Below are 27,288 nucleotides of genomic sequence, written 5' to 3'. Positions count from 1 at the left end.
TGGAGATAGGAAAACATTTTCACAGACTCTGAGGCAGACACACCCCTCAGCAGCTGAACAGACTTCAACAAAAGTCAATCTTTCCCAGAAAATAAGTGACGACTGTGTAAGGGGTTTGGACAGAGGTAGTACCTTCGCTATCTGGCACATGCACCTGGTAGGGTGGACGGGCTACTACCTCATCCATCTCCTAAATCTCTCACATGCTGCTCCATGTGCCACACCCTCGCAAGCCCCCTCAGCTGGCGGCCTAAACCATGTGATGGGGTGGTGTTCACACTGCACCACTAGGCAGATGAGCTGCTTCTGGCAACCAAGAGCTAAAGGGCACAGGAGATCCTGGACTGATCCAACAGCCAAGTGTGAGGGAGATACTGGACTCCCAAAGTCGTGGTGGGCGACTGAAGTATCTTGTAGACTGGGAGGACTATGGACGAAAGGAAATATATTGGGTACCTCGTCAAGATATCCTTGACCCCAACCTGCTCACTGACTTACATCGGAGAGTTAGGTCCGCTGGCGCGGACCCTGGGGGGTGGGTGGGTGGAAGTGTCAGGGATCTGGCAAGCCCGGTCCCCACCAATCACAAATGCTCACAGTCACCTGATTACTAACCAGCCACACCTGCCACGCATCACGGAACCAATCAAGGACACGATAAAAGCACTCACCTGTACCTCAGTTCCCCGCCAAGCCTCCAACAGGAATGATCCTCTCAAAGTTGTCTCCAAGCTCCTGCAAGCCAGACGTAACGTATACTCACCTTAGTGTTACGCTAACCTGTGTTGTGGTTCTGCTGTTCCCAGGACCGTGGATCACCGTGCAACGTCAAGTGATTCGATTGTCACTGTATTCTCCTGTGATTACCCAGAGCTGGTACGGTCTTTGGCTTATAAGAAGGAAGAGAACATTAATGAGAGATCCTTGGGTGTGGCTTTGACATCTGTGTTCCAAACAAACTCACCTGTGTGATTCCAAGCCCAGGTTTCTTTGACAGTGGCCTTCAGCTCATCTGTACTGTTTGGACTCTTGTCGCTCTTGTTACTCTTCTTTTAGGTATTATTTACACACTAAAAGACATAATGGATAGTTTTGGTTTTGGACTAATTTCAACCGTGAGAATATTCTGTAAATAATATGATAAAGGTGTATAACCGTGAGACTATTGCAGGATGTGCGTGTAGCAGGGATATGTTGTTACACCAGATTATAATTCATAATTATAATTTATATATATATATATATATATATATATATATATATATATATATATATATATATATATATATGTTTTTATTATTAATTGTTTTGGGGCATTTTATTTTGAAAATGTTGCGTGCTTTTATTAAATATAGTATGTACGTCGGCTGATGTCATACCTACACTGTTAGTAATTGATGCAATTTTTACAATGAATTTTTCAAAGCACTGTATTCATGTTTTTGTTGTAAATGCATGATGGGAAATTAACGGACAGTCCTGTAAAATTATTGTAACTACAGTGTAGAAGCAGTTTTTTTACAGCAACCGCATAGCATTGTGGGATCGCTGCTGTTTGAATTTTGAAATTACGCGGCCAACGGACGGTACCAGAAGTATTTTAACATTTTTTGGAAGAAAGAACCTGTCTCAGGTATGTAATAAACATAATTATAAACATAAAATTTGTTTTATAAATCTTTTATATATTAATACTGGTGATCTGAGTGAGTGCTGATTGTTTCATTTGGTATAATTCAGTGGAATAGGTTGAAGTTAGTTAAAATCGCGTCTTCATACTCTATCCAAATTTTCATCGCAATAACTTTACCCAGAAACTATGGACTTTGGGCTGGAACTCGGTGTGCTTCCACCGCAGCTAAAATAGACAAGGAAGGGGCCAGTCTGATCTCTAAAGGCAGGGTATTCCAGAGTCGTGGCCCAGCCACTGCAAATGCACGCTCCCCTCTACACGTTAGCCTAACGCGAGGACCACCAACAGAGTTTTTAATGTTAGACAGTAAACGAAGCTGATAGAAACTGGATCCAATAACAGAAGAGATATGTCTATCAAATTTTAAGTGTTGGTCAATAGTAATACCTAGGTTCTTCACCCGTGAGGATCTAAAAATGGATAAACTTTCTAGCTCAGGGCTTATACACTGAGAGTTCTCATTAGGACCGAAAACAATTACCTCGGTCTTGTCCTCGTTTAAGAAGAGGAAATTTTGGGCTAGCCATAATTTCACCTCCTCTAAACATTGGAGAAGAGAAGGGATTGCAGTGGAGTTGTTTTTCTTAAATGGAAGATAGATTTGAGTGTCATCTGCATAGAAATGAAAAGACACACCATGTTTTCTTCGGATAGAACCCAGAGGCAGCATGTACAGAGAGAATAGAGAGGGAGCTAAAATAGAGCCTTGTGGAAGGCCACAGGTCAGAGGAGCAGGGGAAGAGAAAACATTTCCCAGTTTCACTAAAAACCTTCTGTCAGATAGGCATGACTGAAACCATTTCAGAGCGTTTGCTTTTAGACCTACCCAAGACTCTAATCTAGATAATAGTATGGAGTGATCTATGGTATCAAAAGCGGCTGATAAATCTAAAAGAATAAGAACCACAGAGTCCCCGGAATCAGTGGAGAGGTAAATATCATTTAACACCCTCAAAAGGGCGGACTCAGTGCTGTGAGCAGATTTAAAACCAGATTGAAAAACCTCATAAATAGAATTACTGGTAAATGTAATCGAATCAATAATTAATTTTAAAACTGTTGGGTGAATGATATCGCTAGAACAGAATGAGGGCTTAAGATTGTCAATCACCTCCTTCAATTCCTGGAGACTGATGGGTTCAAAAGCATCCAAAAATGCAGATGAAGATGACATGATAGGAGACACCAAGTCTTAAGTTAGTAATTTTGTCACTAAAATATCTCAAGAAGCTTTCACAGAGAGCATCAGAGGCCACAGGCAAGGTGTTAACAGAAGGATTGGTAACAGACTGAATAATTGAAAACAAAACCTTAGGTTTAGAGTGATTAGTTTAAATTATGTTGGAAAAGTATGCAGCTTTTGCAGACTTAGCTGCAGACTGGTAAGAAGTAAGAGAGTCTCTGAACATTTGAAGAGAGATATGCAGCCTGCCTTTTTTCAATTTACGTTCTGCCTTTCTACAGTTTTGTCTTAGGAGACGGGTATCAGAGTTTTGCCACAGTATAGATTTAGTTTTTTGCTTGTGAGGCTTAAGGGGGGCAGTTGCATCTGCTGCCTTAAGCCAGGCAGAGTTCAAGAGGCTAAGATGTTGATCAGCATCCAAGTCAGATAACGGTTGATCTAAGTGCAACTGTGAGCAACAATCAGCAAAACACAAGTTGAAATTTGTGCTAAACTGTGGAGAGTAGAAGCGAGAAAGATTTACAGTAGTATTTCAAAAGTAAGAGAGATCTGGAAGACACAGTGTGAATAATATAGGCTTATGGTCAGAGATCATAAAATCAGAGAGCACAACATCATTCACATCAAGCCCATATGAGAGTACAAGATCCAACGTATGACCCTGAATATGAGTAGCGTCACTGATCCACTGGGATAGATTAAAAGCATCGATAATATTAAGAAACTCATGTGATAAGGGGTTAGACGGACAGCAGACATGGATATTAAAGTTGCCCACCAATAGAAAGCGATCGTAATTTGTGGCAATATTGCCGATCAGTTCAGTGAAATTCTGTATAAAATCCTTAGTGCAGTGCGGAGGACGGTAAATCACCACTAGACATACAGGACCATTCCAGTCCAAGTGAAGAAACTGAGCTTCAAAGCTGGAAAAGGCCGTTCCAGGGACCAATCGACAGTGTGCAGAGAGAGAGTTCTTTAAAATTGTTACTATGCCACCCCCGCGTCCACTCGGACGAGGAGAGTTAAAAAATGTGCAGTCTTCAGGGATCCGATCAGAAAACGGAGTTAAATCATCAACCTTTATCCAGGATTCCGTTATAAACATAAAATCCAAGTTGTGAGCTGAGTAAAAGTCGTTTAGTAAGAAGGTCTTATTCACCAAGGAATGGGCATTTAATAATGCCATCTTTGGTGGAGAGATAATAACAGGAGATGAGGACGCTCTTTCCAGCGCGCGTAGATTTCTGTGAGTTACTCCCCGACGTCGGGAGCTGAGGCCGATTCGGTGGAGACCGGAAAGAGAAACAGGGCTCGGGTGCAGGGGGAGAACATGACGAAGCCACCGGTATGCCACGTCCAGTGGGCGCCAGGTAGTAGAGCCACCGTAAAACGATTCGTGAGAAGGATCCGAGAGAAAGCCAGGCCGCAGATATCCTCCTCGGTTTCCTCGTTTCCTCCTTCGCTTTTTCCGCGGGATGTTGAGGGGCCACCGGCGGATATGTCCCGGGATAGCTGATGTGAACGGCTCATCGTTCTTCTTAAAGGAGCAGTGCACATCTAAAGTGTTTGTGAAAGAGGTCACAACCGAGTTGCGAATATCCAAAAGTGCTTGACGGTCGTAGATTAAGAGCGTGTAGCAGTTTAAAAATAGAGCAGACAACCAGACAAGCAACCACAAGAGCGACAGACTGCTGGCCCAGTACACAGGCGCCATCTTGGATCCTTGGAAAATAAAAAAAGATATTCTGTGTGCATCCAAGCATAATTGCATGATAAGTGTTTTCTTCCCCATAGAAAATGTGCTTAACGAGGCATGATATAAGAAAAAAATTATATTGTATTAAAATAGGCTCCTTCAGGAAATCCAGCCAGTGGATTTTTTAAACCTTTTACAATGATGTACCTTAGCCTAACTTTCTTAACCCCCACTTAGGCCACAGTCACACCTTATCCGTTAAGGACAATATTTGCCCCCTTTAAACTGATTTTCTAGTGTATTTTTACTGTTATAGAGGAAAAGTTTGTCTAGCATTATTAATTGTATGTCATGTTTTATGACGAAACACCGCTAATTGATTTTAGAAGTATGTTTTGTTGCTGATTTCATTAGAACTATTTCATTGTAAAATACAATATGGACAATATTGTGTTTAAAATCTAGGCTTCTTTTAAAATGCAAAATGTACACTTAATATTGCTTTTTTTGTTGAACTGTTAGGCCTATATCAAATCAATTTTAGGGTTCAAACTGAATTCAAAATCAAACTATGCCCTACTGTAGCCTGTAAGCGATTTGATCGCGCTGGCGACTAACATTAATTTACAATACATCACATTAATTTACATTACCTTTAAATTAGTCTGTATCTGTGCATGAAGAAGTACAATTTATGTCCTACCTACAATATTGTTTTTAGATACACAGTGACAGTTTGTAGTTTACAGTAACAGGAATGTTAATTCCTTAGTGTTAAGGAATTAAAAGTGTTTTATAATTACTATTCCCCACCACCAATTCACTCACACGTTTGAAAATGAAACTTTATGAGCGCGATCTGGGAAACAGATCCCATACAGCCTCTTCAGATGCATAAATCAAATCTCAGAAAATGTAGCAGGTAATCCGGGCATGCATACAGAACATTCACTAAATATTCACAATATACACGCAGCATACTACAATATTGTAGGAGTTGTGTGGTAGTATGCTATTCCGACCACAGCTTCTCTACTGATTTCAGTGTATCCTACTTGAGTTTGAGCCTACTACACTTTGTTACAAGGCTCACTTTAGCATGGGATTTACATGGGCACCTCTAATTATTTTGAAAATGAAAGTACCAACATTTTGTAATATTTGCTAACCATATCAAAAGCTGCATCTGAAAGATTCTGACTGGTTAAACAGAGCACTGTTCAGTTGAGACAGCTGCCACTGAACATTGAGCTGTACTATGCTCTATTTATTTATTTATTTTTTATTCAGTTTTATTTTTTATGCTTAACTGTCTGAACAATCTTGTTTGCAACCCCGTCTACATATGATCATGGTCAAGACAAAAATAAATAAATAAAATCGCAGTTTGAACAGCCTATAAAGGTAAAATATAATCCCAATAATTAATAAACAGTCTCTCCACATGAGCAGTTCCAGGTTTCTCACTACTATGGCGACATAGACGGTGAAAGTCCTGCCCATTTGTGACACTCTTTTTCCTATACACCATTAATGGTCTCTTGCTGTAGCTGCTGGAGATACAACGCCAGCGCTAAAAAGCCATTAAAAGTGTCATATGTTGGGATGCACCAACAAACATAGGAGTCTCTGGAGACTGCTGACGACACAGTGGTCAACTTTAATTTTCGAAGGAAATGTCCCAGAAACTGCCTCACAAACAAGGATCAGTTCAGCGCTGGAGTTGTGCAAAGATTTGAAAGAGTGATTGATACCAACGCTTTGTGCGCTTCCAGATTACAGACAAAGTAAGCATCATGCATCATATTATGCATCTCTGTCTTCCCCTTCTTTTTATTACCTGTCACTTCTTCACCAGCAGGAACTGTATCCAACTTGCTGAAAACAACCACTTAATTTCAATTTGTTAGCATGGAATGTTATTTATCTTAATTATGGGGTAGCATAAAGACAGATAGTAATGGGGAAATAGCAGATAGTTTTATAGAAGAACATTTACTGGTGTGTTTGAATGATGGTAAACCAACAAGGGTGGATATAATGACAGGTGACACATCTTGTTTAGATCTAACTATAGTGTCAGCAGCTTTAGCAGGAAAGTGCATTTGGACAGTATGTAAAGATCATATGGGAAGTGATGATTGGCCAGTAGTATGTGAAATTCAAAAATCAGTACAAAAACGAAATATGTATTGGGATTTAAACAGGCAAGATGGAAATAATTCCATATGATGTGTGAAGAAAACTCAAAAAATATAAAATTGGAAGGAACTGTTGAGGAGAAATATGGTAAAATAGTAGGAGAAATTATTTATGCAGCTAAACGTCTTGGTTTCGTATGTAACCCTCGTTCCCTGAAGGAGGGATCTGACACGGGCTCTACACAGAGATTATAAAATCTCACAAATGTGTTAGGTGTCACCCAGCCGGCAGCTCTACAGATGTCTGCTAGCGAGGCACCATGCACTAGCGCCCAGGTGGAAGCTACGCTCCTAGTTGAGTGAGCTCTCACCCCTAGGGGGCATGGCAGGTCTTGAGCCTGATAAGCCAGGACAATAGTATCCACTATCCAGTGGGATAACCTCTGCTTGGAGACAGCCTTTCCCTTCTGCTGGCCTCCATAACAGACAAAAGAGCTGGTCTGAGGTCCTAAGGCACCGAGTTCTGTCCACGTAGGTTTGGAGCGAACGTACTGGACAGAGCAGCGCCAGGGCCGGGTCTGCCTCCTCCAGGGGCAGCGCTTGCAAGTTCCGCACCTGATCCCTAAAAGGAGTGGTGGGAACTTTGGGCACGTACCTAGGCCAGGGTCTCAAGGTAACATGAGAGTTAGCCGGCCCGAATTCCAGGCACACTTCATCAACTGAAAATGCCTGCAGGTCCCCGACCCTCTTCACCGAAGCCAAAGCCGTCAGGAGCGCAGTTTTCAAAGATAAAAACTTTAGCTCTACTGAGAGCAAGGGTTTGAAGGGAGCTCTCTGCAGTGCTGATAGAACCACTGCGAGGTCCCAAGAGGGGGCTTGCTGAGGGCGAGGCGGATTGAGCAGATCGTGCCTCCCAAGAGACTTAACTTCAACAGGGTCATGGTGAGCCGAAATGGCGGCCACATAGACCTTGAGGGTGGAAGGAGACAGCCTTCGTTCCAACCCCTCCTGAAGAAAGGAAAGCACTGACCCAATCGGACATTTCCAGGGGTCCTCACGCTGAGTGGCATGACTTGCCTGAAAGGACTTTGCTACTATCCATATGCATCTTTGCTCTTTTGTGTTTCTTCACCTTCCCCAAGGGATGATACATATTGGTGACACCTGTAGTTGTCCATGTGATGTCCGTCACGCTCTCGCAATGGAACAAAATGCAGCGGTAAATTAGCAGAATAAAACATCAGCTACTTCGCAGCCTGCTAGCCCTTTTCTCCGCTCATACCAAGTCCTCGAAAATCCTTGTTCATACGACTTCCCGCTCTTTGTAGATACTTGTTTGATGTTTACATTTGGTTTGGGTGGTCCTAATTCTTTAATTGCCAATTTATCCTTATTGCTACGATGAATTAATGGTATTACTTCGAATGACACAATAGAATTAATCTGCACTGAGGTAACGTTCACCTTGATGTTGATCAAGTTTAGCTGACAACTGAATTTGCTTAGCTGTCCCCATATTTTTTTTCTTTTTTTTGACATTTGATAAACATATTAATTAGTTTTTCATTTTTTTCTTGTTAAAATTCTAAATAGTTTTTAAATATCATTGTATATCACTGTTCCCACCAGTCTTTGCACAAGTTAAGGTTTTGCACGATGATGAAAGCACGTTAGGGCTAGCCCTCCCAGAACTCATTGAGATTGCATTGCAATGCCAGCAGATAAAAAAAAAAAAAAAAAAAAAAAAAAGAGATGTTTAAATGGAAGTCTATGAGAGCACTCCGGCCGTTCTCAGTTTGACAGAAATCACCCCAAAAGGGCAGTACTATACAAAACGCGACTTGACGCTGATTTAACTATTTAGAGACAGTGCAAACAATCTACAATAGTGAAAGCTAGCATAACACTGTGGTTGAATGTGAAGAAAAAACTGTTCATGCAGTTATGCCAAACTAATTGCACTGCCTTGAATTTATTCATATGAGTATTGTTAAAGTGACAGTTGAATGCTATTTTATTGAGAATTTTGGTTTGTATGATGTGTCCATATTTCAACTGTGATTATCTTTGTCACATATTAAAACTGCACTCGAGCAAGGCAATAACGTGTTCATCTCCTTATTCACACTGTGTGATTTGGCTTGTGCCGGCACAAGTTCCCCTAGGTCTGGAGCCGGTAACATATGTTTTCCTCCTTTCAGATCAATCCAATTGGAGTTATATAAAAAATTGTCTTTGATCTTCCAAGCTGTTTAATGGTAGTCAGTGGGTGTTGCAGTTCATCAGTCAAAAAGAAGTGTAATAAAGCATTTAAGAATTTTTAATGAGATTAGAGAGATTAATGCGGAATCTGTCTTTTACTTCTTTACCTGCTTCTGAATTTATCAGTATTTTGTTAAAATTTTCGTCTAGCTCTGTGTTCAGTCTGACTCCAATTTCCAGTGTTTATTGAATACAAATTGCGATAATAAAAAAAAACTGATCATAACGTTCGTTGTGTTATAATTACAATACCTCATTATACCGGAATATACTAGACTAATACCAGTTTAGCCTGCCACCTACTGCTTGCTTATGTGTCACGCTGTCTGGTCTCTGTTTCTCTGGGTGTCCACTAGTGGGCTCACTTCCCCATAGGCACCTCACCGCAGGCACTACAATTCCCACAAAGCCTTGTCCCTTCATCACAGTAATTGCACTCCTGTTAATTGCACTCAGGTGTCTTCACTTGATAGTCATTACCCTGCCTATATAACCGGTCTGTTTCCATTTGTTTTCATGGAGTCCTTTCTTTCCTTCACCCAGTTTCTTGTGTTTTGTTTTTGCTCCTCTCTGTTTCCATCTATGGACCTGGCCCTCCGTCCCTCCCCTTGATCCTCCGCTGGTCCACCTCCCTCCTGGGCTCCTTGTTTTTGTTTTTCTCTCTGTTTCCCTCTATGGACCTGGCCCTCCGTCCCTCACCCTGATCCTCCGCCGGTCCACCTCCCTCCTGGGCTCCTTGATTTAGATTTTTGCACTTCTTGTCTCTGTTTCCCCATTTTACCTGGCCCTCCGTCCCTTCTCCTGGTCCTCCGCCACTCCACCTCCCTCCTGGTCTCTGTGTTCCTTGGTCTCTTCTTAGGTTCAGGTGGAGCATCTGGTAGCTGCTCTGTGGAAGAGGGGGTAATGTCACGCTGTCTGGTCTCTGTTTCCCTGGGTCTCCACTAGTGGTCTCACTTCCCCGTAGGCACCTCACCGCAGGCACTACCATTCCCACAAAGCCTTGTCCCTTCATCACAGTAATTGCACTCCTGTTAATTGCACTCCGTTGTCTTTACTTGTTAGTCATTACCCTGCCTATATAATCCGGTCTGTTTCCATTTGTTTTCATGGAGTCCTTTCTTTCCTTCACTGAGTTTCCTCACCTTCTGAGTTCCTCGTCTTCCGAGTTCCTTTTCCCGTTCCTGTTCATTTGCTGTTTGTTTATTTGTTGGATGGATTTATGGTTTTGACCCCGGCTTGTTGATTTCTGATTTGGATTACCCATTAAAACCCACACTGCGATTGGATCTCTTGTCTCCTGTGTTACCCTGGGTCTCCGATCGTAACATTATGCCAAAAAGTGCACTTAGTCCTTTCCTGTACAGCTTGCAAACACCAGTAATAGACAGAAACCAGAATATCTATGATGCCGTGCCTTCTGATCCTATCGTTCACAAGCCTTCAGTTTGACCTATTCCTGCCATAGATTTGTGGTAACAAAAGCCTCCTCACAGTTTACTAGTCATAATGACTTCAGAAGAGTTCAGAATAAATCAAATATAACATTTTATTATTAGTCAGGTAAAACTGTATCACGCCAATTACATAATGAAATGATTAGAAGCCAATTTAGAAAGGATAATGCAATTGTAGCCACGTGGCCACCCTTTCTCCTGTACATAGATACTGTAGCTATAAGGGCATAGCCTAGTAATCCACGTAAGAGACAAACAAATTTAACATAGTCACACATGTAATAATGTGACACTGACCACTCACTGGTTGGGAGTAAGGTGCGCCTTTACCCCAAGTGGGTCCATAACTCCAGAAAGCAGAAAGGACAGCCATATATAAACACTGCCCTGACATCAGTCCCAGAAGTTTGCACACGCTTTGCCAGTGCCATTGAAGTGGCCCTCAAGGACTCCCCAGACAACAGCATTGAAGAGCCGTGGCAACCTTCGGCGAGAGGGAGAAGAAAAGCCCTGGTTTGAAGCAGGAATTACCAAACTTACCCCAGCCATCAAAGCCAAACATTCAGCTCTGCTAGAACTACAAGCGCAAGCCTTCAGAGAAGGAATTAGCTGCCCAGAAATGATGCCCAGTGGATTGCCAGGAAATGTGCCAGTAACTATTGGGTGAACCTCTGTCAGAGCATTCAGCTTGCCACAGACTGTGGGAACATCCATGCCATGTATGAGGGCATGAAGAAAGCATTTGGCCCAAGCACCATCAAGATCACTCCCCTAAAGTCCGCTACAGGCGACATCATCACAGACCGTGGTAAGCAGATTGAGAGATGGGCAGAGCACTACCCACAGCTATGCTTGAGGGAGAATGTTGTCACTAATTCTGCAATGGAGAGCACCACCCCCTTGTCCGAGATGGATGAACTTGATGCTCTGCCCACTGTAGATGAGGGAACAGTTCCTCAGGACATGTGAGACTCTACATTGCCTTTATAGACCTGACCATGGCCTTCGACTTGATCACTAGGAAAGGTCTCTTCACCCTATTGCACAGGAACGAATGTGTCCCCAAGCTTCAGAAGATGGTCACTTCATTTTACAATTAAATGAAAGGTACTTTCCAATACTATGGCTTATCTTCAGGTCCCAATCCAAAGTGTAGTTAAGCAAGGGTGTGTCCTCACCTTGACACTGTTCGGCATCTTCTTACTGCTGCTGCACCAAGCCTTCAGCCATTCAGAAGATGGTAAATTCATTCGACCTATGAATAATGGCAAACTTCTCAAACTTGCATGTCTGCGTGCAAAGACCAAGGTGCGCAGGGTCCTGATTAGGGAGATGCTGTTTGCTGATGATGCCGTCCTTAGTGCCCATACCAAGGAAGCACTACAGCATCTCATCAGCAGATTCGCTCATGACAAACGTCATGGGACAGGATGTCAGCAGCGCTCCCTGTATCTCCACTGGCGATCACACCAAATTTACATATCTTAGCTCCACTCCATCTCCAGCAACCTCTCTTTTTACAATGAGCTGAACACCAGAATTGGCAAGGCATCAGTAGCCATGGCCGGCCGGCCCAAGAAAGTGTGAAACAATAGCATGCTCACCACCAACACAAGGATGAAAGTTTACCAGGCCAATGTTCTCAGCACTCATCTCTATGGCAGTGAAATGTGGACTATGTACACCTGGCAAGACCACAGACCGCTTAACTCTTTCCATCTGCACTGCCTGAGGAGGATCCTGGGCATCACCTGGCAGGACCGTGTCCCAAACACTGAAGTGCTGACTCAGGCAGAAACATTTAGCATGCATGCACTCCTTTCACAAAGATGCCTACGCTGGCCTGGCCATGTCTGCTGAAATCCTAAGGACCTCATGTATGGCATGCTCGCCTCTGGCACCAGACCAACTAGCAGACCAGTGCTCCTGTACAAAGACTTCTTCTGCAAGCGTGACCTGAAAGTCAGAAGCCTGAATTTTGGAGACTTGGAAGCTCCTACCACAGTCCGTGTTGGCTGGTGGGTCGCTGTAAGTGAAAGAAAGAGAGAGGACCAGTGGGAGGTGAAAAGGCAGCATAGACGGCAGAGAGCAGAGTCAGGCTTCACCTGCAGTAACTGCAACATACTGTGCCGCTCTCATATTACACTGTTTAGCCACAACAGGCACTGCGTTTGCATAACAGACTGACCCAGGTGCAGATACTCCATTGTCTCTCGAGACAGAAGGATGCCGTTGGGATGATGATGACTGTGAAATTGAGACTATTTTACCAATCGCACAGAGACAGTGTGTTTGAATGAGTCTTTTTAGGGGGTCATCTTAACTTTGATAAAGAATATCTCTTTGGGTTTCAGATTTTATGCACCAAGAGCTTGTAACTCTCCAAAGAAAAAGGAAAAATTTTAATTGCATCATACGACCCCTTTAATAGGAATTATATTTTGTATAAAGAACATGTGAGAATAAGTCTGTTCTCAAATACCAATGATAACAAGTACTCCGCATCCTCTCTCTTCTTTCAGAACACTCTACTTTGGTCTTTGTGGATTTCGAAGCAGCGCCACTACTTTCGCTCTAATATATAACAGCCGCTGCTCCGGGCACGTGATCTAAGCTCAAATCTCATTGGATAACCCATTTCATCACGGATCAAAGAGGAAAAAAAACCTACACACAGGACAAAAAATACAATAAAACCTTTGCTTTTTTACGCCGCAAATGATCGCAATTGATCAAAAGCATCATCGCGGCAAACTTTTTCACAGAATTTCACGCTCCGTGTGAAAAGGCTTCAAGGCTGTGTTTACTCTGTACATTTTTGGGATTGACATTTTGGCATTTATAATAATGAATATTATTGTAACGCAAAAAAAAATCCATAATCACGGGAAGAAGGAGGCAGGAACCAGCAGACAATCAAAATGACAGCTTTAATAATAAAATAAGCACAAAACAGCACAAACAAAAACCAAACACAAATAAAATCCAGGCCTGGTCCTCTCTCGTCCTTCACTGTCGTCGCTCCTGTTCTATATCCTTCCATCTCCTGGATCGAGCAGGTGTCGCTCATTTCCAACGGCTCTCGGCCCCGCCCCACACGCCAAAATTATCTTTTTAATCTAATCCACAACATTAAGGTTCTTAAAAAACCTAAATAAACTCTTCTTTAAATGATAAAAAAAGTAAAAATATGAATGGTATTATAATGTTATATGCCTACTAAAACTAAACCAATGGAAAACCCCTCAAGATTACATGTAGAAAGAAAAATCACAACATAACATATACTTTGAACGATTAACTGCCACTTTGAATGATTATGTAATTGTGGCATCCATAATTGTAATTGGAATTATTTACAGTTATTTAAAAATAAAATAATAAACAAAATAATAAAGTGTGATTATATTTACTGAAATACTATATATTTTTAAAATAAAAACTGGTTATTAAAAAAAGGCTAATTTACTTTTTGTTTAATTAATTTTCAGCATTTTCACATTTTAAATCGGCAAGCTTTTATTTTAGTGGGTTAATGGCAGGTAAGTATATATATGCTACTTATATATATATATATATATATATATATATATATATATATATATATTTTTTTTTCAGGCCTGTTCTGTTTTTTTCTGAAAGGTTTTTTTTATGCTTCCACGTAGTCATTGTCAGTAACTGCTGTGGAGTTGGTGTCTGTAAAAAAAAATAAAAATACAACAAGTGTACAAAGAGTTCAGTGTTAGTTTCTGTGTGCTGTTAAACTACTGAAGCTCAAGTCTGATCCAAATCTAATCCTGACCCCAAAATCATCAGTCAGGACACATCATCAGATTATCATCACATCAAGCACAAATATGTATAACTACTAGAAATAATATCATGTATCAAAATGCATTTCTCATTAATAACTGGAGTAAGATTTAGACACATACACACACAGAATACTATTCACTATATATTGAGCAACTGTGTAATGTGCCACAACCGTCATCATCAGCACGATTGAGGAAGAGAAAAGTTTTGGTTCTTTAAAAAGTTTATTTACAATCATCCACAGCTCAGAAAAGCCTACATCTCATTCTTTGAGCTTCCTGAAAGGCATTTTTTGCAGCCAGATTTAAAGAAGTCATATGATGCGATTAAAATTTTTCCTTTCTCTTTGGAGTATTACAAGCTCTTGGTGCATAAAGAAGATCTGTAAAGTTGCAAAGACTAAAGTATGAAATCCAAAGAGATAGTCTTTATGAAAGTTAAGACGCATCCACAACCCCCTAAAAAATGTAAGTGCTCTGCGAAGAGGACATCATGGGATATTCCACATGATTCCAGTTCAAAGCAAATATATATGTTCCATTCAAAGTGCACTGAAGTGTGCAAGATGGTTTTGAATTACAGTTTAAGTCACTTCCGTATGGGCTTCTTGAGAGAGAGCAGGAGGTTTCTGCTTGGTAAAAACACAGTGTAAGTGTTTATAATCAGTAATTATGTCCCCACTGGAAGCAACAAATACCTTGTTTGCAATGGGTTTTAATGTTTTAGTCTCATTGTGCGTTTCAGAAGGGCATAGAGGAGAAACAATAATGTACAGTATGTGGAACATCTTTTTATGAACATCATCTGACCCCTTTAAGGATGATTGAGCCAATAATTAATTTAAATACATTACGAAGCATTTTCTGTGCATTTATTTTCAGGTTTAGGTTTTGGTCAGACCTTTCATAACATTCATCGCTGCTATAAATGAGTGAGTAACTGGTGAAACACACACCTTTAGTTTTGCTCCTGATGTTGATCACAATCACTGCTGCAGTCATGATGAAGAGACCAACAGCAATGAAGGAGGAAAAGCAGATGTATAATAAAGATGCTCCTTCTTCACGATGATCTGAGACTGCAGGGAAATACAATATCAGTTAAAATATGGTTAGGCTTGTGTGCACTGAAATATATTCTCATACACACACTCCAGTGATCAGCTCTATTATTAGTCTCTATTTATAAATGCCTAATTAAGCAAACTAGACATCAGATGAGGGTGAAAGAGAGGAAAATGTAAACATTTAGCAATATTGTATGATTTAGACAGAAATATCATCTAAATGGTCTTGCAGAGATGTGTTTACCCGATAAACTGTAATTGTACGTCTGGGTGCGCAGGTTCCTGACATCTAGATCAGAATAAATCTCTTGAACACAGGTGAAGGAAGCAGGTGGACGCACAGTGACCAGAAACACACGCATTTCTGAAGAATATGAAGGACAGAATCGCAGTGGTTTTATGGTGTGCTTCAGTTCACTCTTCACTGTCAGCTCAATAGACTGCCCTCCGTATGTCCTTCCAAACTTGCACAGCACGATCACTTCCTCTCTGTCCTCTGTCTGTTGGTACACTGTGATGTTGGGCTCTGGAACATCTGAAATACAGCACATCAACATTAATCAATATTAACACGGACTGTATATTTTAGTAAACGCTGCACACATTTAATCACCGGTCTTATTGTATTACAAATATTTATGACAGTATAAACACTTCAATAATCAATAACCATGTATCAATAGGAATGTTTGAATTAAATTCCTAAATTAATTCTAGAGTTCTGGTTTATTAACATGATCGTTCAGCATTTAAACATTTCTGTATTTTCCCACCTGAGAATTGTGAAATGGCCTAAAAAACAATTAGTTAAACTGCAAAATGCTTAAATGTCAAATTCTGTTTATTTCATGAATGTATTGCTTCAGACAACACAGCAGCACAATCTAGTGACTGTGTACAAGACATCATCTGCATCTCAGACAGATGTTAACATTAAAGTTGTGTTGAAACCGAAGAAACAGATCTTTTCTTCTGTATTTTGTGTTTGATTATATTATTAAAATGTTTCTGAATGTTCTAATGGGTAATATTGTTTCAAATCTGTTTTATATGGTTTAAAACTAAATGACTGAGACATTTGTGTTGTTCTCTGAATTGAAGCGCTTCTCTCTGGATCTCAGTGCTGCTTGTGGATCAGTGAGTGAACATCTGCTGATAATTAGTTCATGTGACGCCATTAACACGGTTTCATTCTGCTTTGGCACATAAGCATTATATCAAACCTGTTACAATTTTAATTATTGTTATGGTTTAATCGCCCAGCCCTAATTTAGAGAATCGTTTAAAAAGAAGGCAGAAAATCTAATTAGATCTTACTTACTGGTGTTATATTCATCAAACCTACTTCCCCAAACATTTTCATCTAGATATTCAAATTCATCTCCATCCCCCTGTCCAACAAAGGCACAAAAAAAGTTATTATAGAAAAATGTAAATTTATTTTTGTATACCAGATCTAAACCAGGACTAAAAGAAGACAGACATATTATATTTATATTTTCTTTACAGTATATTTTTTATACTATAGAATCATTTGCTAAAATATACAATAATTATTCCAAAATAAATAAATAAAACTTACTATAAAAAATATGTCGCTCATCCTCTGCCATGGATCTAGATAAATCAAAGATGACAAATGACAATTATAAAATATAGAAAACTGAAGTTTTAATGTAAGTGATTTTCAGTGGGTGAGATCCTGGGTTTTCTGGGTTTCCATCGAAGAAAAAGATGACTCTGTTAATGGATACAACAGGTGCCTTCACATCTTCTGCTCTTAATTACATGATTCATTTGAAGTCATTATGTCTATGTATTCCCTCTAAGTATGTAGCATATATTTGTTTTTTAACTGCAATACTCTTCTGTAAAGTTAATTCAGTATTATCAAAACAATTAAGGGAGCATTAGATTTTAATTTAGCCGTACACACACAAAAAATTGCGGTCTTAAATGTAAAAAGTCTAGGTTTCCACATTGATGGCTTAAAGTTTGACAAGCTTAAGTTTTCTTCATCTTCATCACCTGGCCAAATTAAAGCATTTTTATTTATAAACAAAAAAATATGCATTTGTCAATTTTTGTCAATGTTTAGACTATAGCAATTCACTTTGTTATAAGATCAATTGAGTTGCAAATGGTAAAAAAAAAAAAAAAAAAGGAGCCAAGCTTTTGAACAGCAAGCTTGATTTTCAGCACATCTCCCTTGCTTTGATATCTCAGCAGTGGCTACCTGTATAATTGTAAAAAATAAAAAAATAATTTTGGTTAATCGTCACATAATCTTGCACCAGTTTATCTCACTGAGTTGTTGCATCCAAACAAAGCAGCGAAACCGCTTAGATCTGGACATTTAGGAATGTTATCTGTCCCTATAGGTCCAGACTGAACACAGTGGTGATCAAAACCTTCCTGTAGCCATCAGAACAGTATCTTCATAATACAACTGCTCTTTGAAATAAAAGTCATTGACAGGAGCCGCAGACATTTAGGACTGCTGTGTGTGTGTGTGAACTCACTGTTGGAGAGAAAGCACTTTAAAACAGTTTATATCATGAAAAGCACTATACAAATAAACTTGAACTGAAAATTGTTATATTTAATGACGCACCTTGTGTTGTAAGTTCATCTGGGTCCCCCGCATCAGACAGATCTAAACAAAAATAACAAATCACACTGAATCCTATCCACTCTATACATATAGTAGATAAACACAAAATCTGAGGCAAACAAACAGAATCCACTTACTGAAAGCTGACCAAAGGACCAATAAAAGGATATAAAGCTGGTTCATGCTGTCACAGATCAGAGACTACAGCTTTCTGAGTCTTTCACTCTGTGAAAAGCAGAAGTGTCTCTCAAACATTAACATTACACTTCATAAACATTACTGCTGGGTTTCCAAAATCCGGCTGTGTTTAAACGGATCATAAGATGTTGTTAAAAAACTTTATCTTGTGTATTTGGTGTAATTAAATGTGCTTATGTGGGTTAAGGTTCACAAAACATTACATGTTTCTCCTCTATGCCCCCCTTTCTGAAACACGCAAAAAAGCATCTCAGTTACATATATGTGGTTTTATTAACAAAGTTCGGGAGAAGCACGATCAGATAATCATCCAATTTGGCACAGGTGCATCTCGTTTATCTAATCATCTTAAATAGCACGCAAGCGTATATATTATATATCCAGTCTTCCTAACTCCTGTCCCACGACAGTTTTTCGGCAACCCTCCTCCACCCCAACTCCTCACTTCTAATCTATTTATCCCAAATTAGGGATGGGGGAGTTATTGGGGTTCGGGCTATGCTCCGGGCCCGGACCCCTCCCCCAGGACAGCACGCCAAAATATGCCTACTATTTGCCTTCAGATTAGATGTAAGGGTGAACTCGTGAAGTAACCACGGTTCCCTGAATAGGGAACGAGATGTTGTGGTGACATCACCGTATGGGAACACCACTAGGTGTGATGATTGTGTACGCATAGTATACCTGCGTGTCATTTCGCTCAGATTTCATGATCTAAGGAAACGCTATAAAATGACGCATTTGTTGCATCCAGTGGGGACATAATTACTTATTATAATGACATACTTTTTTTTTTTACGTGTTGCGTTGAGTATCACGCAGCGTAATAATAAAACCATGTCTGAATTTGGTATCGGAGAAACGACAAACAACAAGCTCTTCTCTACACTTCTCAACACATTTGTTTGAAACACGTTTGAATCATCAGTGGCATATCCTTTAAATATGAAAACATACTTTCAGACTGTGAGTCAGCAGCGCCAGAGTTATTTTTTTTAATAACTCATCCGTTTAAATTATATTAAGCCTTAAAGTGCTACATAATTAAGGGTGTGGCCACTTGAGTGACAGGTGGCAAGAAGTTCTTATTATAATCAGTGCTTGCACCGCCAGAGTTTTTATGTGATAGCTATACAGATAATAGGGTTGACTGGTTTCCGAAATTGTTCCGAATGCATTGGCTATATACAGGAAAAAAGGGACCAAAATTTCACATTTTGGGTACAATAGCTTGTCACTGGAACAGGACCCTTAATAGGACATCTTCGTTCCAAAGGACATCTTTGTAGGTAGGCCTACAATTTACTACCTTAAGGGTATTAAATACTGCTCGAATGTACTAATATGTTCCTACTAGGGGTAAAAAAAACAAACAAAAAAAAAACACAAAGATGTAGGGGAGAGCACCATGAAAGTACCATTTGTCAGAAAAACATCATTTTAAAAGATAATGTTGTATACAGAGATATATTTCTGCTGTGGCCAGTATCTCATAAGTGTGGTCTATCAATACCAGGTGGTGTAGAAATGTAGAAAGACTTCAGTATAATTTCACTTCGAACATAAGTTGCACATTGTTACATATTTTCTTTTTAAATTTAAGTTTCATCAAATGTCTCAAAACCCAATTGTACAAACTTGAATTGTTTAAAATATTTTTTTTTATTGTCAACTTCAATGTATTTTTCTAAAACATTTTTTCAACAGAATGAACAATATAAAAATGTAATTACATTGGCATAATATAAACTCTAAACAATGTAACAGTAGCCACTATGTTTCCATCCAGTTGTTTTTATGCATACATTCAAAATGTGCATTAAAACATCTGGAAACACTGCAAATTCATAGGTGGAGGTGTAAACGCTAAGGTATGGCTAAAGCCTAAATATACCCAAAGTAAATGCGAGGTACAGTAGCAGCTGCCCAGAGACAGATGTTCCTCTATGTCCAGAAACGACCTCTCATAAACTTCTGGATAAAAACAGACCTCTGTCTGTCTGACACTCAAGCTAAACATTATTATTTTGGTATAATATGACAAACATTTTTAATAAGCGATACATGACACAGAAATTCACATGTACCTGAACAAAATAAATACTTCTGGTCACTGTAGCGGGACAATTGTTACTTTCATCCCGACAGAAACTCCTGACATTTAAACCCGATTTACTTTTATACTGAAAAACTCTGAAAATGCATGTGTTAAAGCACTAATAACCTGTAGACTGATCATCACTATGACACGAGACAAGAAAAACAACACAACTAATTAGAAAAAATGACCGCTTCAATAATTTACCTTCTGTCCTCGAAAACAGCTTTACGGACATAACGTGAAACGATGACGAAATCACGTGATATTTCTCAGCTCTCCCACGTTAGCTACTTTAGACCCCGCTCTCCCCTACTCCGAAAGGTGCGATTTATGCCCTTTTTTTCTGTGTAGCCTGGATGAGTGTGAGATTTCCTGAAATTGTGTCCCAACAACAACAACAACATTGCCCTCATAACAGCATTAACAACACCGCAACACGCGACCACACTTTACATATAGAAATGTTAATAACAAATAAAAACATACAAAAAGACATCCATGTAAATTGACATAAATCACCCTTTTAGCGTGTATGTGTGTTGATGCAGGTGACCTAAATAAAATGTAAAAAAAAAAAAAAAAAAAAAAAAAAAACTTATTAAATAAATCGGTCAAAATAGTATCCTAACTAAATCATAAACATCAAATACTTAAAATCTCAACTTGCCTTTTAATCGATTATATATATATAACTAAATTGAGACAATGGAGCATATACATACCCACCCACAGCTAGAAGAACACAACACAGTGATGCGAAATCTGTTCTGTTCTGTTCCGCGAACCGGTTCTTTCGGACAGTTCGTTTCAATGAACCGGTTCATCGGTTCTTTTACGCCCAGACGCAATGACGACATTCGCGATTACGTCACGATAAGTCTATCAACCCGGGCAGGGATTATTGAAAATACACATTCGAAAATATAAAGTCAGTAATCATAACTTCAGTCAGTTAAAACATCATATTCATGACCTGAATAGTTTACATTTAAGTTTTGCCACTAAGCAAGAATTGCAGAACATCAGACACTGAGACAGACAGTGCGTTGACATACAGACATCTGTTTCACATCTCACTGAGAGAAAATGTGGGAAAACATCTCTCACAAATGCATTGGTTCCCCCAGCTCTCTCAGAATGGTCAATAGTACAATATACAGGTGCATCTCAATTAATTAGACTGTCGTGGAAAAGTTAATTTCAGTAATTTAACTCAATTGTGAAACTCGTGTATTAAATAAATTAATTGCACACAGACTGAAGTAGTTTAAGTCTTCTTTAATTGTGATGATTTTGGCTCACATTTAACAAAAACCCACCGTTTCAGATCTCAGTAAATTAAAATACTTCATAAGACCAATAAAAAAAAAAAAATAAAATAAAATCTGTTGAGTCAATGATTCCCTGATCCTTTCATAAAAACAAATTTTCTCCCTTCTTTCCTGAATCATTTGTTTTGAAAGAATGGATTGAATTATTTTTTTCACATTCAAAAGTGTCATTCTATTTTTATATTCCAGTTTTTATATTTATATCTATTATATATAAATATATTAATCTCATAGCATTATTCATGCCGTTTGTAAATGCAGTGTAGGCTATATACAGTATGTACTAAACAAATCAAAATAAAAAGTATAGAGTCCCACAAGTTTAATTAGGCAAATACTTGGCACACACACACACACACACACACACACACACACGTACAGTACCCAAAAGCAATGTTTTGAAGTAAAAAATGATGTATTTATTTCTTACAAAAGACAACAACAGCACCAACACACGTGTCTGAGTCAGACCAGTATACTGTATATTGCTGAAAGTACTAATAAATGTGCTTTGATTCAGATTTATTTGTACAGCTCGTTTCAGAAGCATACTGTTTCAAAGCAGCTTCACAAAAAGTGTTTCAATGGTACAGTCAGGAAGTGAATAGTCAGAAATGAGTGTTTAGTAATGCTGTAATACTGTAATTAAATGTACAGAGTTGTAAGGTATTTCGCACACCCAAAGATGTGTTTATTGTCATCAGGCACATTAAAGCATCTGTGGTTTAGAAGTACATTAAACCTCTTCAGACACTAGAGGACGCTGTGACTCACTGTGTTCACCCTAAAAACTTCAGCTAGTGGATGAAGCAATCAAATCTAAACCATGGCTGATGCCTGTAATTCTATTGTAGTTTTAGTGTTATATAAATATATAAAAGTGTTATATTTTTTATATAAAAAAAAAAAACATTTAATTTGATCACTGAATGCTCAGTTAAAAATGTAAAGATTTTTAATATCAGTGTCCATTTAAGAATGAAAATTATTATGATTTTTGATGGTGAAGTCAATTGACTGATTCAGTTTACAAAAATCATGCAATGCTCTGATGTGTGTGTGTTATATCTGAATGGAAGATCACTTATATCATATACAGTATCATCATTTCGTCGAGCTATAAAACTTGTGTTATGCTGAAGCTCAAAGGAATTAGAAATTACATTAAGACTTACTGTACAGCTGCTAAATAATGCTTGAAATTGTAATAATGTTATATTTTATATGTCGTATTAAAAAAATAAGATTTTTTTTTTATTAATCCCTGGATTGATTGATTGCTTGCTTGATATACTTTCATCAAAAAAACACCAATCTATATATAAAATATATACATTTTAACATTTTCTTTCACAGCATACTCCAGTAATATATCTAATGCTGACCGTTAGCATGATGCATCTTCACCATTGACATCCATACAAACATAACGTCCTGTTGCTATCATAATGACTTTTAAATGAGTCTTGAAGCTCCTCAGAGGAGGAGGGTCCAGTATAACAGCACTGGGATGTTTCTCTGTTGGTATCTCTTCACTCATCTGTGCTTACAGTGATTCAGATCAGTGTGTGAGCGATGCTGAACGCAAGCAGAGCGAGAGACGTCAGTGTTTCTCTTACCTGGGAGTGGAACATGGAAAACAACTCACATGCGCTGTTTCAGACCGGCTTTCAGACACAAAGCTTGATGCTTCGGCATTTTCATTGGTGCAGAAGAAATATTGAAACTAACCAGCCATTTTTGACAGAAAAGTAAACTATCTTCTTAACCAGTGACCATTTACAACTTCTAATATAATGCAATATCACACAAACAAGCATGATGTTGTTCTGAATACTTCCGTTGATCTCCTGCTTGTCATATTGCTTAAAATTATAATGATTTAATTATAAAAAATAACTCTTTTAAATACTTTCTCATTTGTTATCAAAAGATGATGTTTACAGCATTTATAATTTGATTTTTTTTTTATGCATTGAGTGCAATAGATGCAATATTCATGTTTTCTAATATATAGTTAACTAATGTTAAATGTACTGTACTGTATGAAACTTATTGTAAATTTCTCAAATTATGTATTATTATCACTTTTGTTTTAATAATGTTTTGTAATGCATTATTTTTTGTGATGCTTTGTAATTTATTACACATTAGCCTATATATCTTATATTTCTATGACTGTACACTTCTCTGAATGGGATTTCTGAGCGGTGGTAGTCATCTGGAAGGAAAATCTGATTTTCTCATGCTGAAACTGCGACTTCTTTCCAGGCTGAGGTAAACAGAGCCACACACACACACACACACACACACACACACACACACACACACACACACACACACACACACACACACACACACACGCAACAGTCGCGCGGCGGAGGATGCGCACACCATGATCAACAGCCAATCGCGCTCATAGACAGCAGAAGACGGTGGATTCCGTCTCTCTTCTGCTCGTTTAGCGTCGGGAATGTGATCTAGAAACACTTCGCTGATCCAGTCTCTTATTTTCTCGTCTGTTATTCTGGATCAGACCTCGGTTCTGCGGAGACGCTTCACATCACAGGTGACTGATTCCTTTTTTCCTCATTTCTGCGTCTGTGCTGATGTAAAACACGCTCTACATGAAGGGTAATAACACGAATTTCCTTTGCATGTGAGATGTTGTGTTCAGAATGAGCCTGGATTAATGAATTCACCACGGCTCAAGTGCGTCCCGTTTATTCCTAGAGATCAGTAATCGCGCATATTCCCCGATTTCATAATCTAGGAATGAATTCACGCGTTAAATCGTCCCGTTTGCTTCGGTGTGATGCGCTGATGAGATTCTGATGATCAAACCCGGAGGAGACGAGGAGCTGGAGCCCATACGGAGAAGAACGAGATCATTTGTGCATGCACGTTCACACGGACCTCAGACAGATGTTTGGCTAGAAAACTGTCTTATAATTGAGCAGATTCGAGGCCACATGCGATTCAATCGGGATTGGGTTGCTCTTAGAAGAACACTGGATTTATGATGAGTTTATCATGTAAATCACGAGAGGTCTGCAGTTATTGATCACTGATACAGGATCTTTCCTTAAGGGTTGTTAAAGGGCTCTTGGGTACCAGGAGGAGAGGGATCTCTCTCTCTCTCTCTCTCTCGCTCTGTATGCATATGTGTGTTTTCAGTATAGCATGCATGCATGCAGTTCACAGTATTATCTACTGATGACAAAAGTCAAATTGCAATGAAAACAATTCCTGTAAAACTATTGTTTTTTAAAAAAAGTGCTAAGCCACTTAATATATGACTTTATAATTAATGTGTAAAAGCATTTAAAATGGTAAAAAAAATTATTGACAAGCATGCAGATGTTTCATAATGCATAATTTTAAAATGTACTAAAAAAATGTATTATATGAATAAGATTTAATTTAAAATAATTTTATTAATGTAATATTGCAATATAAAGCAATCATAGAGTTTAATGTAAATGATGTTACTGCAAAATAAAAATGTGAAGAAAAAAAAACTATATTGAACACCCCTGATGAAAGATCACAGCAGCCAATGATAAATTAATTAATGATAGGACCTCCAAAAAATGAAGTTTGATCATATTTTTTTTTTTGGCCTGATTTTCACTCTCTTTTTCTGTCTGTTTTATTTCGTACACAATAGCATTGCAAATCTTTTGGATGCAAAACCTGGCAGTCCTGTCCAAGAGCAGCGTGTTCTCCTTCAACTGAGTCTAGAGCAGAAAACTGGACTTCAGGACTGTAGGATTATCTGAGCATCACTAGCAGTGACTGGACTCCGTCTCAGATCATCTATTGTGGATTATTCTGCTGAGGAGGGGTTACTTCGGATAGCATGATTACTTCCAGAGCTGGAATACTAGAGACTAATCGAGTTTATGTGGGCAAACTCAATTACAGCAGCGGATCCCTCATGTGAACAGCAGCGTCTAATTCGTTTTGCTGGAGGATGTGCATTGACTTCTGCAGTTTGTGTGCTCGTTGTGAGTTTTGGATCTTCACGATGTGTTTTCAATAGGAACATTCTCTTGGAACGGTTTTCCCCTGTGTATATTGGGACAAAGTCTATTGTGTTTGCTGTTGGTGTGGAGTTGAATCAAATGGCTCGACCCGGATCTGGGGTTCTGTTGTCGCTGCGAGGCGGATACTCGTCTCAGAGCATGGCTAGGGTGGTGGTTTGGGAATGGTTGAATGAACACGGCCGCTGGAGGCCATACGGTGCAGCTGTTTGCCATCACATCGAAAACATCCTGAAGGGAGACGCACGAGGGACAGTCATACTGGGGCAGGTGGATCCGCAGCTCACGCCATACGTCATAGACCTGCAGTCCATGCATCAGTTCAGACAAGACACAGGTGAGTCACAGAGGCATGCTGTTTACTTATGTAAAGTGGATTTGAATTGTGAAATGTGAAAATTGGAAATTTCAAGTCACGTTGAATGCACACGAAAGCCTCTACAAATTTCGGTGCATTCAAGCCTTCTCGGGAAGTTCGTGATTATAATTTCAAGTGCATTCAAGCAAAGTCTTAAGGAATACTAAAACAGCCTGCTTTTACTATGAATGGGAGAAATTGCAACATAGAATAAGCCCCGCCTTCTAAATAAAGAACCTATCACTAATAGACTGCATTAGTGCCTGCCCACTTTTTTTAGTGGTGCTGCAGTTCCCAAATTATTCTTCCCATGGGCATTTAAATAAATTTTTCCCATGAACATTTAAAAAACAGTAGAAAAAAAAGGCAAAGGTACAAGTCTGTGAACTGAACCACTGGTTAAATGAGGGAATTAACTACAATCCCATGAAGCATTGTGAATTATATAGTTGAATTTAATATGATCAAAGAAAAAATAAAACTGTTTATTTAAAGTTTTGTTTGTGGTTGTAATATTTTCTGATTGGCTTGATTACACAGCCTTTAATGGGAGTGGGCGGAGCTAAAGATCTCTCTTGCACTTTATGAGACTGTTTGATTAGAGGAGTTTTCTGCACAGCATCATGGGTAATGTGGTTTTTCACATAAAAGTTTTGCTATTTAACATGATTATTTAAAAAAAAGTTGAATTATCATGGACAATCGATTAACCTATGTTTTTGAATGTTTGTCAGTTATTGTTAAAATTGAATCATTATGCATATTTTATTGTAATTATTGTGCATCTTTTTTATACATGCAACTAAACTGCAGCACCACAAATTTCACATAAATGTCCCGTAATCTCGTTTGAAAACAAAAGGAGACAGGTCTTTTTTCAGAATATGCTCCAAAACATTGGAACACTTCCCTTTACGACTAAAGCTTCTCCTACATTAAGCGATTTTAAAGCATCAATTAAAACCTACCTTTTTTTTTTCCTCAGGTTTACTCATAACTTGGTTTTACTTTGTATGCCTCTCTTTAATGCTAGGGGTTTTGATGTACCAGGTTAGTTTTTTATTAAAGTTTTTGTTTTTTATTCTGTTAAGTTATTGGATTTATTCCTTGTCATGTTCTGTTTTACTATGTGTGTTTTTTGCTCAGCTCGACAGCACTTTGGTCAACATTCGTGTTCTTTTAAGTTCCTATCAGGGGTGGATCTACCCCTGCTGCCAAGTTGGCAGCAACGAATTAAAGGTTATGACCAATTTTAAAATTTACAAGCATGAATCTTTCGTGATTCGTGATTCGTGATCCCGTTCCGAACTCCCGAACTGATTCAAA

At 38.9% G+C, this 27,288-nt stretch overlaps 2 protein-coding genes across 3 annotated transcripts in view; one reads left to right on the top strand and one right to left on the bottom strand.

The window, feature by feature from the left end:
* Positions 1–13,343: 13,343 nt before the first annotated feature.
* On the bottom strand, positions 13,344–20,542 carry LOC127963084 (uncharacterized). Of its 2 annotated transcripts, none has more exons than XM_052562748.1 (8): positions 20,432–20,542; positions 18,066–18,153; positions 17,929–17,970; positions 16,897–16,931; positions 16,636–16,705; positions 15,559–15,849; positions 15,204–15,326; positions 13,344–14,128 (listed from the first exon to the last, which is right to left on the bottom strand). In XM_052562748.1, exons 2-8 carry the CDS (start codon positions 18,109–18,111, stop codon positions 14,082–14,084), a joined length of 654 nt encoding a protein of 217 aa, XP_052418708.1. In that variant the 5' UTR covers positions 18,112–18,153; positions 20,432–20,542; the 3' UTR covers positions 13,344–14,081. The 2 variants fall into 2 exon arrangements, with proteins under 2 accessions (XP_052418708.1, XP_052418707.1); XM_052562747.1 differs by lacking the exon at positions 20,432–20,542 and adding an exon at positions 18,330–18,361.
* Positions 20,543–23,939: 3,397 nt separating this feature from the next.
* LOC127963262 (E3 ubiquitin-protein ligase DTX1) overlaps positions 23,940–27,288 on the top strand; it is a 45,872-nt gene continuing 42,523 nt past the window's right edge. Inside the window, exons 1-2 of the mRNA XM_052563070.1 lie at positions 23,940–24,127; positions 25,229–25,941. Of these exons, the coding sequence (XP_052419030.1) occupies positions 25,464–25,941 (478 nt within the window). The 5' untranslated portion in view covers positions 23,940–24,127; positions 25,229–25,463. The remainder of the gene's footprint in view (positions 24,128–25,228; positions 25,942–27,288) is intronic.

This window comes from Carassius gibelio, chromosome B8, assembly GCF_023724105.1.
Source record: "Carassius gibelio isolate Cgi1373 ecotype wild population from Czech Republic chromosome B8, carGib1.2-hapl.c, whole genome shotgun sequence".
Taxonomy (NCBI): Eukaryota; Metazoa; Chordata; class Actinopteri; order Cypriniformes; family Cyprinidae; genus Carassius; species Carassius gibelio.
The sequence above is the reverse complement of the archived record's forward strand: the minus strand, read 5'-3'. Positions and strand labels throughout refer to the sequence as shown.